The following is a 12866-nucleotide window of genomic DNA, read 5'->3' as shown; positions in this document are numbered from 1 at the left end:
GGGGGGGGAGAGGAGAGGGAGAGAGAGGAGAGGGAGGGAGGGAGGTGCTCTGTGGGCAAATATGTGAATGAGTGTAAAACAATTGGAGGCTGGTCAGGAAGTGACTTCCTCCTGCTCAAATTAGTTTGCACAGGTAATAATAACATGACTGCTGCAAGTGTCCCTGAATGTATCACAACTTCTAATTGTGACGTAAAAGGTATCACTAAAGAAAAAAAAAAAAAAGAAATATGGGCGCTAACTGGGCGTTTAAGTTCAGTTATCAGCCCCATTAAGAATTGATAACCGTGGGGGTGGAAAAGATATAGATCCTTCACGGAGAACATCTCCTCACCCACGCACATGCTCCTGAACTGACGGGCCGCAAAACACACCCTCACTCACTCGCGCAAACGTGAACGCACACAGCCGCCTCTCCGATGTTAATCGCCGCAGTGTCACCCGTGGCGAGTCAGTGAATCGCGGAGGTGTCTGTGATCTCAATGTGAATGTAGTCCACGTAACGTAGGGCTATTAAAGTGAGCGTGCGCCCGACTCCTACACCGGGGGGGAATCCAAATGCACCACAGTGGTCAGACCGTGCCACACCCTCTCACAGGGTAAACAAAGGCTGACATATCTGAGCCCATCGGCACCTCAACAAGAGGCAGAAGTTCAGGGAAGAGCAAACACATGTGGTGCTGCTTAAAGGCGCTCGAGGCGTATCTGATGCCGTGGCTAATATTGTAATTACAGTGAAATTGGCTCTCGATTATAGACGAGAGGTTATCTCCAAAAACCGCCCCCCCCTTTTGCTTTTTACGCACACATGCGCAGGCTGCGTTCAGCTACTTCACACATACACACACACATTTACACACACACTCCCAGAATCCAGCCCTTTGTCTCGGCGGTCGCCCCGAAACAGGAATCCAAGCAAGGAGTGAAGGAGAGGGGAGCGTGTGTGTGTGCGTGTGTGTGTGTGTGTGTGTGTGTGTGTGTGTGTGTGTGTGTGTGTGTGTGTGTGTGTGTGTGGACCAGACTGTCTCCTCCCCCCATCGTATAAGCGCACACACCACACACTCTCTCTCTCTCCTCCCCCTCGCCTCCACAGCCCTGCTCGGCCCCCGTGTCTTTTGCCTTTGTGTGTGTGTGTGTGTGTGTGTGTGTGTGTGTGTGTGCATGTGTGTGTATGTGTGTGTGCGCACACACACACCGTGAAGCTGACTGCGTACCCGAAAAACCGTGTGACGGATGCCTTGCGTACAAAATAAGCTTCTTTTTTTTCTGGGATTTCAAATTTGATCGAGTGACTTGTTCAATGGGAAATAGGAGAACCTGCAGGTGTAAGTGAAGGGGAGGAACCGGGAAAACGCACGTGAAGCTCTCACTTCTTCAAAAGCCAAGAGAGGAGAGGAGAGGAGGAAGAGGAGCGCGTTAGCAAGCAAGTGCAGCAAATTGGACTTTTCCACCATCAGCAACCCTCCTCTCTCTCTCTCTCTCTCTCCATCCCTGCTCCTCCTCTGTTGGTCTACCCACTTACTCCCCATCCAACCCCCCGCATTCTCCGAGCCTCCTCCCCAGAATAGCCTCACTCAGAGGTCTTAAAATACTAGTGAGAAAGGTGTGTTTGGATTTTTTTCGGGGAGACGCATGGAGATGGATTAACCATAAAGAGGGAGCCTGCGCCGCCAAACTGGAGCAGCACGCGCGACCACGCCGGGGGGGAAGGGGGCGACGGGACTCGGTGAATTCGCGGAGCCCCCGGGACAGAGGTGAGTGCTCGGGCTGGTCCGGCGGCTTTTGTGGCGTGTCTCTCCCTCTCTCTCTCTCCCCTCCTCCTCCTACCTTCTGCATGCATCCACCAGCAGCATCCCATCCGCGCTCCTCAGCACATGGGTTTCACGTCTCCATAATTGATGATCTCATCTGGTGATTTCTGATTATGGAAGTGTAACAGCGAACGTGTTATCATTTTTTTTTAGCCCTGTGCAGGAGTATGCTCCTTTTGACTGTGGCTCCTTTTCATTCAGTGCATGGGCTACTCTAACCTCCAATGATTTGCACAGAGAGAAAATAGCAAGTTAAGCAAAATTGCATGTGAAGAAACAACGCGTGTTCCCTCCAGAAAAGATGCAGCCATCGCCTCCAACCTGAGTCATTTGATTTCACTTAATCCAATTAGGATTATAGGCATTTCAGAGCGATGTTTGAACTGTTTCCATCAGCGTACAAGCAGGTGATGAGCTGAGTGTTTTTAAACCCTCCTCCTCATCAAGTCGAGCATATGGCTGTGTATGTGCCTCCTCGGGGCCCTGCAGAGGACATGGATCTGCAGCCAGCACTGTAACTTTCCTGCTGGACTGATGCATGGATGAGTAAATAATGGACGGACAATAGATAACCTGTCCTGTTGCACTTTATGATTATTTCATTCTGCAATTTTCAACTTCATGTTTGTGAGCCAGGGGTCAATAAAAGAGCAAGCGATTTAACTTTCTGATTAATGCTTCGTCAATGGCCCGAGGGAGAGACCTTGGAATCCATTAGATATGTGGTAATAGGCTGAATAGATTTTCTTCTGACATATAATTGGGTGCTTTTCTGGATTGAACATCACCGAATTAGAATTGTAAAGTTTTAGAATTGTAAAAGTTTTCAAAGAAGAACTCTCTTTTCCTTCTGCATGACTCAGTCTTTCCAACACTGTTATTATGTCAGATGGAAGGATAATCCTTCCCCATCAAAACACTGAGCAAAACAGTGCTGTGAAGAAATAGTTTTAGATAGATTCCCTAACGTCCAAATCCAAAAAAAGTGAAAATCCTTTGCCCCACTTTTCATTTATATGACTGAAAGTGATGATCTTTGTCAATATTGATTCATCGGAATACGATTTTCTTGATTAAAACGAAAATAATGACCTCAATACTGTAAAGGGCACGTGAGGATTTCTAGTTCAGTCAAAGCAACAGTTCATAACCCAAAGATTTCAGGTTGAGCTGCAACTTTTAGTAAATCAAATAGTTTGCAATTATAGAATATGGTTTATATGTTTCAGTAATTTTCTAGTAAAGTCTCTGATTCCACTTTCATAACTGTATAAATTCTCCGTTTCCTTTTTCATATAAGACACTGAAGCGAATATTTGGGTTGCTGGTAAAACAAGAGATCTAAAGATGTTATTTTTGGTTTTGGGGAACAACAACATTGTGTAATTCGCTTTAAAGGCGGAAAACAACCAATGAATGAATGAAAGGGGATGATAATAAACAGATTCATCATCAGGGATAATACTCATTAGTTGCAGCTCTAATATCAAGTTTACTCTCATATTACACAAAGAAAAGCAGCAAATCCAACTCCAACGTTTAAGAACATAAAACTTAGGCCGGCTACACACTATCCCGATCAGATTTTGGGCCCGATCTTTGGAGGGGGATTGTGTTTTTGAGCCTTGTAGTAACCCATTATTTGTCCAAAAAATCGTCAAGTGGTGGTGTCAATACCATTACTTTACTGCTCCTGATCGACTCTGAGCCTCCCCGATCAAACCTATTTGATAATTACCATTCCATACCTAGCTGCCTCCGATGGGATATAACCAAGGAGAGCGGACCAGGACGAGTCACCAATCAGACAGCTCACAAACGTGGCTGTGAACATAAAGCACCTATACCGTCTTCTCAGCCAGATTCAACAATATTCTTTCTCCGTTGTTTGCTGCAAAACTGATTGACGCCTGTACAGCTAGCTGACGACGTCAATCGTTCCTCCATGTTTACATTTCTTCTGAGGTCACGTTTGATCACGCGAGTTTCTGTGAGATCTCGTGTCTGTCGAATTGCTACTACGAAATTGTGACTACAAATGGTGGAATTCTCGCTGTCCAGCCCAGTCGTTCAGTGTGTGTGTTTGGAGGATTATAATGTTAAAGATCGGTTGTCCTTGTGGTCTCCCTGCTTTTAGAATCGGTTCAGAATTGAAAATTGCGTATAGTGTAGCCAGCCTTAGTTGACGCTCTTTTTCTCAGAAATGACATTGATGATGAATAGCTTCAGATTATTTTCTGTCGGCTGACTCATTAATTGTCTGCTTAGTTCTGATCCATTCCAAACAGTCTGGTTTTATTTTTTTTAAATATGGTAATGGGGATGAGAGAGTGGAGATGCTTTTCAACAGGGCATGAGAGGTCACTGAATGATTTAATGAGGATGAAGAGAGGCGTTCAGCTGAGTCACTGGTCTTGACACCTTCAGGACTTTCTTTGATCAGAATGTTAGAAATCATTCTCCAAATCATGCTTGAACAAAGATCAAAAGACTAAACAGGCTTTTCTGGTGGTCCGACACACAGTTTTCCTCAAATCTGTCGCCGGTGTGTATATTTCAGTGTAAAAATAATATATATGACATTAACTTTATTTATAGAACCTTTGAAATCAGGGGTTAAGTGCTCTGACATACATATGGAGGCATACAGAAGAACAAAGCATAAGAAACCAAATGTAAAAGAACCAGCCAAAAAGTCTGACCAATATTATTAACCCAAACATCACAAGAACCCAGCCACTTACACTGAGACCAAGGTGACCAAAGATGCAAGAGCATATGAGCAATTATAAAAGACAGAAACACTAACAGTAAAGAGAAGGGGGAGAGGCGAGGGCTGTACATCTTCTCTGGTGTCACGATTCGGTTCGATATCACAATCAGTCACATTCTCAATTTTCTATAATACCTCAGATGGCTACTTTTTCATCAATGGAGACAAGCAGTCAGATAAATACGAACTCCAATTTATATTATTTTAGAAAGTGCTGAAGAAATCAATGTCAATGTAAAGGTCTTTACACTGTAACCCACAATAAATGAATTATATAGGTCCAGCTGTATCTGGAGATTCTACAAGCAACGTCAGTGTGCAATAATCGATACTGTTCTGTCACTGTGTCGATGCAGAATTGTCCACTTCTGCATCGCAAAAACGATTAATTTCAACACCCCTAGCAGAAGCTATCAAATGAGATAAGAGAATGAAAAAGGGGTCGGAACAATGAAGAAAATAAAGCGTTAAAGAGAGAAAATATTTCTATTTAAAAAAGTAGTCAAATCCAGACAGAAGCATTCAAAGGAAGTAAAACAATAAAAAGTGCACTTGTATAGGCTACTGGGCATATTTGCATATTATACTACACCATATCATCATAACCTACACTTCTCAATAACACACACGCCTGGAGTACACACACTACACTGTACTGTGCAACACAACACCACACTACTGCTCTAGACTCTCCCTCAAACACCCCTCCTCCGCCCCCTCTCTGTGAGTCTGGTCACTGAGTCTTGTATCTTCCTCCCTTCTGACGGACTGTTGCTGTCTACCTCAGGCTATACAACCCATCTCGTTCACACACACACACACACACACACACACACACACACACACACACACACACACACACACACACACACACACACACACACACACACGAAATGTGCACACACTGCCTAAACTACAAACGCATGCAAACACTGCTGACATGTTTGCAAGCACCAGCAGAGAGATGCTCAGACTGTGCACGCAAACACTTTGCAATCTCTCACACACACACACACACACACACACACACACACACACACACACACAAACAAATAAACATAAATACACACACACACACACACGCACACACACATATGTCGTGCCCCAGAGGACAAATGCTGGTGTGATAGATAAACGAGGGCCTTTTCTTCACTAAAGAGGCTCATTTCATGTGTGTGTTTGTGTGTGTGTCTGTGTGAGTCTGTGTGTGTTTGTGTGTGTGTGTGTCTGTGTGTGTGTGAGTCTGTGTGTGTTTGCGTGTGTGTGTGCTGTGAGTTAGGGGGTTGAGGTTTAAATGATGACTGGAGTAGGTCACTGAGACCAAGGGTCCGGGAGAGTGACACCCAGGACTCTGTGTCTTCCTAAGCTGCTTTCAGCTACACTGGAATCCATCCATCCCAATATCCCCCCCTGTCTCTGATCCTCTCCCCCCCTCCATACTAACCTCCCTCCCCCATCAGATGTACACATCTAGCAGAAGTACACAAACTGAAGCTACAGTCTTCTGCTCTTCTTTTGTATCATTTCCCTTCCTTACGTCTTTGATCTCAGCTTATCTTGTCCCCTGTTCTTTCCTATTCTCCTCCCGTCTCCGTACCGCTCCTCTCGTCTGCTCCTCTTTCCTCTCGTCTCCTTTCCTCCTCTCCTCTCCTCTTGATTTCTAGCGGTCATGGAAATTAGACCGTAGAAGTCTTTGATTCTCCGTGCCGTACACCGCCTCAGGGTCAGGGCCTCTTTATCTGGGAGAGAAAGAGAGAGAGAGACAGACGCTGAGAAAGGAGGAAGGAGATGGAAAAGAAGGGGAGAGGGGGTGTTAACATGGAGGGACAGATAGCAAGAGAAGGAAAAGGTGTAAGGTGGAGACGGCGGGGGATGGATTTGTAGAAAGAGACTTAAGAGTGACAGGAACGAAGGGCAGGTTTGGAGCAGGTGAGAGCAATAAAAACAGCTTAGCAAATAAGATGGAGCGAGAGTAAAGAAGGGAAAAGAACGTCAAAGCCAGAAAAAAAAAAAAGGTTGAAATGCCTAGATAACTTTAAGCCAGTTGAAGGGTCTTTCAGGGTAATGTGTTTTGGTTTGAAGCCTCAGAACAGCTCAATTCATGTTCCTTTAAAACCAGCCTTTATCGGAAAATAATGTGTGACTAAATCAAGGGAAACTCAGAGTAAAAAATGGCAAAATACACAAACATAGGCGACCAAGTGCTCCACTGAAACCCATTTTCAATTGTATATGGTAGAGCTCCTGTGAGGGAACTTTCAGGTTGTGTTGATTTTGGTGAACGCTACAAAGTGGGACGATTCGGTGTGTCTTTTTCCCACAAAATCTCAACGTTCTTCATTTTAAATGTCCTATGTGCAACTCCCATTCAGTAAGTTTACATGCACATTTAAGTTGAGCTACGGTTGTTGTTCGATTAAGGCATCTCATTGGACCACTGTCCTTCTCCCAGTATAGACGCATCGAAGAAGAATCGATTCACTGACGGAAGTATGTCTGACTCCGCTACAGTGCCCCCTTTCAACTAGTTACAATTGGACCTTCTTCCAGTTGACCTTCTTCCAGTTGACCTATTACGTCAGACGCCAAACAATTGACAAACGAGTTAGCGAGCAGTAAACTGGTTGTATGTCAAATAGAGAAAACATGGACAACTTTACAGCTCTGTACATTTCATACGTACTCTACACTTTACATTTAGTAACATTGAGAAGCACGCTATCTGTCGTGCTTATGGTGATATCCAAAGGCAGCAAAAAACGGCGGCTGTCTTATGCATTCTTGTTCGACACCCAGTTTTAAGCGTTTGTAGGGCATGGTTAAATCACTTGGGTCCAATTTTGGGGGACTCCAGTTTCAGTTGGACAAACACAATACATTTTTGAAATGGCAATTTCTGTAGCTGCTGTCAATGGCCTCGTCTGACACCTACCGTGCAGCAGGTGTGACAGGCATGTACAAAATCTTGAATCTTTAAACCTGGTGGTCTTGTTTGCTTTTTTGGGTCATTCGGAGGCATCAGTTTTAATATTTCTGTTTCATTACCAGCTAAAAACTCCTCACAGGGGCTTAGAGGAGTGACACAGCTGACTGTTTTGAGCAAAACCAACCAGACCCTGAAAATTTAGTACAATTTAATCGAATTCAAAGTCAAGTTAACAAACAAATGAAAGAAACGTTTGGTAGGAAGCAAGATGAAATATAGGAGAGAGAAAAAAACGTCAAGAGAAAAGTGTAAAATGAAGGCACAGTAGAGGGAGAAGATGAACTGTGATTTAGAGAGTGATAAGTAAAATGGAACACAGCGAGAGGTGGGAGAGGTTATGAGCATGAGATTGAGTGATAGAGATGGAGGGGAATGGATAAAGAATAGAGATGCACAGATAGGAGTACAGGCAGAAAATGAAGAGAAACGGGGAGCTGGAGGGAGAGATGTGAATATTTAACTCTGTTTAGTTTTCCATTTGGGCCCTTGGCTCTTCCTTCTCTCTGAGGCCTCTGATCGCCTTCAGGTTACTGATAGCAGGAGACGTATGCGAGTGTGTTTGTGAGGGGGATACATTTAGAGTGTGTTCCCTCATGGAAGTTAAAAGCTTCCTTTTAAATGAATTCTTGTTCTGTCTGTAGATTTCTACGTACTTTTTCAAAAGGGGTGGGACAAAGTATCGATGCTGCAATTTAATTAAAATTAATTTTAAAAATGACCTTGCTCTTAACTGATTCCACCACCAATTGGACACACCACTTTACCACCTCATGACTCCTCACAGTGCTGCTAATGACATGAATGAGGGCAACATGAGAGAGTTAGATGGCAATAGAAGAAGTTGAAGGCGGGGTTAAAAGACGAAGAAAAAGAGGACAGCGGGATAAAATCGGACAGCAGCAAAAAGAAGTTAAGAGATAAAGCATGATAAGATGAAACTGTCACTAAATTGCAGTGCAGGTCGCATTTGTGCTGCAATTTACCTTTTTAGGGGCACTAAATCAGTTATCATGATGAGTGATCATGTGATTCTCTTCCAATAAATCATTTATATCAGGATCACCATAGAGGGCTTTATCTTGGTCCAAGAATCATGTATCAAATATATCACATATTGTATTGTAACTTTTCGTAACATTTCGTACCATTTCATATCGTTTCGTAACGTTTCGCAACCTATCGGGATGTTTTGCAATGTTCGTAATGTTTCATAACATTTCGTATTGTTTCGTAAAGCTTTATAATGTTTCGTAATGTTTCGTAACGTTTGGTAGTGTTTCGGAACATTTTGTAACGTTTCGTAAAGTTTTGTAATGTTTTGTAAAGTTTTGTAATGTTTTGTAAAGTTTCGTAATGTTTGGTAATGTTTTGTAACGTTTCGTAAAGTTTTGTAATGTTTCGTAATGTTTGGTAATGTTTGGTAATGTTTTGTAACGTTTGGTAGTGTTTTGGAACGTTTTGTAATGTTTCATAAAGTTTTGTAATGTTTCGTAAAGTTTCGTGACGTTTGGTAGTGTTTCGTAACGTTTGGTAACGTATTGTTTCGTAACGTATCGTATAGTATCATATTGTATCCTGAGTTACCCTACGACTTCAACCCCTACTTTTCAACTTAGGGCATCTTAATAACCTGCAACATGTCAGAAAATCACTCTGTGGGGTCATTAAAAGTGCAAGTGCCGAGTTATGGGCTTAATTATTCGACGTGTATGGGTGTGAAAGAATTAATTCACCTCATTACCAAAAACACTTACAAATATGCACAGACCACAGTTTAATTTCTGCTGACTATTGCAAGGTATTACTCATTAAACTAACTCATTTTCATTTCTTCAACATTAAACCTTTGAGCATGAAACAGCCTTTGAAAACTTACTGTGCCTATGTTTCATTCATCAGATATTTCTAAGCCTGGCAGAAACGTGGACTTTTTTTTTCTTTTTTTGGCTGCTTTTACACCTGTTGGTGATATAAATCCATAAAAGTGCTCTGAAACTCATCTTCAAATCTCTTTTCCCGTCAGGCTGTGAATGGTCCACCCCGAAGATGACGTCCCCCAAAAACAAAGCCAAGAAGAAGCCGCCCAAAGACAGCATGACGCTGCTGCCATGCTTTTATTTCGTAGAGGTGAGTGTAGACAGATTAGATGTATTGATAGATAGATTTGTTTTGCTTGGTTGAGATGACTCACTATATTTACTGTGTCAATCAGAAGCTGAGTCACTCTCTCTGCTGTGTAGAGTCATTTTAACAGTCAGATTTTAGGCTGATTGTGTCATGATGCATCTGACCTCTCCCGAAAGCAGTTTGATGCGTTTCATCAGACAATATGATGGTGTCATCACTTTCTTCATCTCATTTGTGTGTGCGTGTTTGTGTGAAGGTGTATTAGATGAGAGATGAGATAAACAGTGGATGAATCACTTCTTTCAAAGCAAATATTAAATGCTAGTCACTCTTTGTCCTTGTCCTTGTGGGATTGTGTGTGTGTGTGTGTGTGTGTGTGTGTGTGTGTGTGTGTGTGTGTGTGTGTGTGTGTGCGTGCGTGCGTGTGTGTGTCGGGCGTGTGCGTGTCGGGCGTGTGCATACCCGTGTAGCTTCCCATCGTCCTGTCCTCCTTGGTGTCCCTGTACTTTCTGGAGCTGACAGATGTGTTGGCCCCGGCCATTGTGGGCTTCCGTTGCCATGACCGTGACCTCTCCATGCCCTACGTGGAAACGGGTGATGAGCTCATCCCGCTGCTGATGCTGTTGAGTTTGGCCTTCGCTGGTCCTGCAGCATCCGTAAGTCAATCACACACACACATGCGCACACACACACACACACACACACACACACACACACACACACACACACACACACACCGCACACACACAGGCAGATTGTTGGTGGGGTTAAAGGGGACGTTTCCAGGTAAAATGAAAATAAGTTAATTGAATTATCTTATATTTGTACCAGTTGTTTGTCAGAGTCAGAAAAAAAAAACATTGGTCAAGTCTTTGAATGCTGTTTCACAGGTACGTGCGTTTTTATGTTAGTCTATCTTACTTCAAGTGATGGATGTCTGTGGGACTGGATATCAAATTTTACAGCATAAAATAAATGTCCTCCAGAGATAGCTTGACTTATGGACCTTTACATGATACTGTTTGTGTTCAACAAACCATTTAAATATGGACTCAGCCACAGCCTAGTCATAGGGAATACATGTCTTCGGTTTTTCAGCTCATATGTTATAATAAAAGTTTGAAATGAAATAAATGGTTTCTACACTGAAGTCTGAAAAATGTCTGACCTCCTGGTGACTGTAAGTTAAGGATAGTGTTCCTTTTTTGCTCTGTTTTGGTTTCTACCAACTCCTTAGAAAAGATCTTCATCATTAGATGCATTTATTTAAAAGTGTCTATGCTTGCTAATCATTTGCCGTTTACTTGATTTTCTGCTGTGTCAATTTATCGACATTTTTCATCAATAAACTAAACTGATGAAAGCAGAAATGACTTCAAAACAGTAAGCTAAAAAAAAAAGCTTCACAGCGAGTTGATCGAGAAATTCTGGTGGGCTTGTCACTGAGTGACATTAAACCCATGACTCATGTAAAAATGTTGACTAATGAAGCTTTCCAAGAACAAAATCTCCCCATATTGGAGTCACAGCCATAATACTGTTATTACAGAGGAATCAGTGATCTAATGTTTGTCTGTGGGTTCCACTCAAATCACACAGAAGAAGACAAATACATAGATCACACAGGTACACAAACGTGCAGCTTCTCAAACACTCGCAAAGCAAATTCAATCTCCCCTCAGAAATGCAGAATCAATGCAAACATTGATAAATACACACCTGACATTCCAATACCCACCATCGGACATGCCATAGGCCTTCCAAATCAATACACACACACACACACACACACACACACTCACACTGCTAATCCATCAGCAGCATGGAAACGAGCAGACCTCTCCAACACTCATCTATCACTCTGATTGGAAGTGATCTCTATTCAATAGCACCTTGCTTCCATTCTCTGTCCGTGCCTCTCGCTCACTGTAGATCACAATCACAGGAATGGATATTTGATGCTAACAGCACCTTTTTCCCTCTTTTCTCTCTGGCCCTCCCTGCTCATTTTTATGTGACAAAAAAAAGGGGGGGGGGGGATCTTCAAAATTGTGCCCGTCTCTCACCTTTTACCGTCTTCTCTCTTCACAGATTATGATGGGGGAGGGCCTGATGTACTGTATGCAATCCAAACTGAAGTCTTGTCCCAAGTCGGAGAGCAGCATCAACGCTGGAGGCTGCAGCTTCAACTCCTTCCTACGCAGAACCGTACGCTTTGTCGGTACGTCCACCCACCAATCCTTTAGGGCTCTTCTTTGTAGTTGTAGTTTTTTTTTTTTATGAATTAAAGTTAAAATTCTGATCCGCAACATTTTTAAAGGTTAGTGAATAGCTTTGAGGAGTTGCTCCAGGGAAAAATTAGAGGTGGTATAGTTGCTGGTGGTATAGTGATTTTTAAGCTATCATACTTGACTATAAGCTTTGATTCTTTACAAATATGTTTTCACGCAGTGGCGATTCAAGAGACTATTGGGGCACTATAGTCAAATATCAATTGGGGGGGCCTCTAACCAGCGTTCATCTCCATTCTGTTTGCCAGTGCCCTGATGCATTCTCTTCTTATTTCCCATTTATTTTTTCTCTCCTATAGACAGATAACTCCTCTTCATTTTTCTTTGTTGCCTTTCATTGACAAACTTTGGTTTTTAAAGTAATAATGCACGAAACACTAAGCAGGGCAATGACAGTGAGTACTGTCAGATGGGGCCCCCTTAGGGAGGTTTCCGATTGTCATTGCAAAATTTGCACATTTACAGCCACTGCTGTAGTTTAAAAATGGTCAGCCCTTAGGGTCCCCCCTACTGGTCTGGGGTCCCAAACAGTTGCCTGCCTTGCCTGTTGTGAAGCAGCGCCTCTGGGTTCACGTTAAACACACATTTTCATGGTTGAGCAAGAACATTCATGTCTGCTCTTCTGCATTTATAATGCACGCTACGCTAAGCAGGGCAATGACAGTGAGTACTGTCAGATGGGGCCCCCCTCAGGGAGGTTTTCCTACTGTCATTGCAAAATTTGCACATTTACAGCCACTGCTGTAGTTTAACAATGGTCAGCCCTCAGGGTCCCCCCTACTGGTCTGGGGTCCCAAACAGTTGCCTGCCTTGCCTGTTGTGAAGCACCTCTGCGTTCACGTTGATCACACATTTTCATCGTTGAGCAAGAACATTCC

The 12866-nt window shown here is 43.0% G+C and overlaps 1 protein-coding gene across 1 annotated transcript in view; it reads left to right on the top strand.

The window, feature by feature from the left end:
* The first annotated feature begins 1061 nt into the window (after nt 1-1061).
* The window catches only part of plppr3a (phospholipid phosphatase related 3a), a 22076-nt gene continuing 10271 nt past the window's right edge, over nt 1062-12866 (top strand). The window contains exons 1-4 of the mRNA XM_061062873.1: nt 1062-1754; nt 9594-9697; nt 10168-10353; nt 11789-11918. Coding sequence (XP_060918856.1) covers nt 9617-9697; nt 10168-10353; nt 11789-11918 — 397 coding nt within the window. The 5' untranslated portion in view covers nt 1062-1754; nt 9594-9616. The remainder of the gene's footprint in view (nt 1755-9593; nt 9698-10167; nt 10354-11788; nt 11919-12866) is intronic.

The sequence above is a fragment of the Labrus mixtus genome, chromosome 18 (assembly GCF_963584025.1).
Source record: "Labrus mixtus chromosome 18, fLabMix1.1, whole genome shotgun sequence".
In the NCBI taxonomy this organism is placed as follows: Eukaryota; Metazoa; Chordata; class Actinopteri; order Labriformes; family Labridae; genus Labrus; species Labrus mixtus.
The sequence above is the reverse complement of the archived record's forward strand: the minus strand, read 5'-3'. Positions and strand labels throughout refer to the sequence as shown.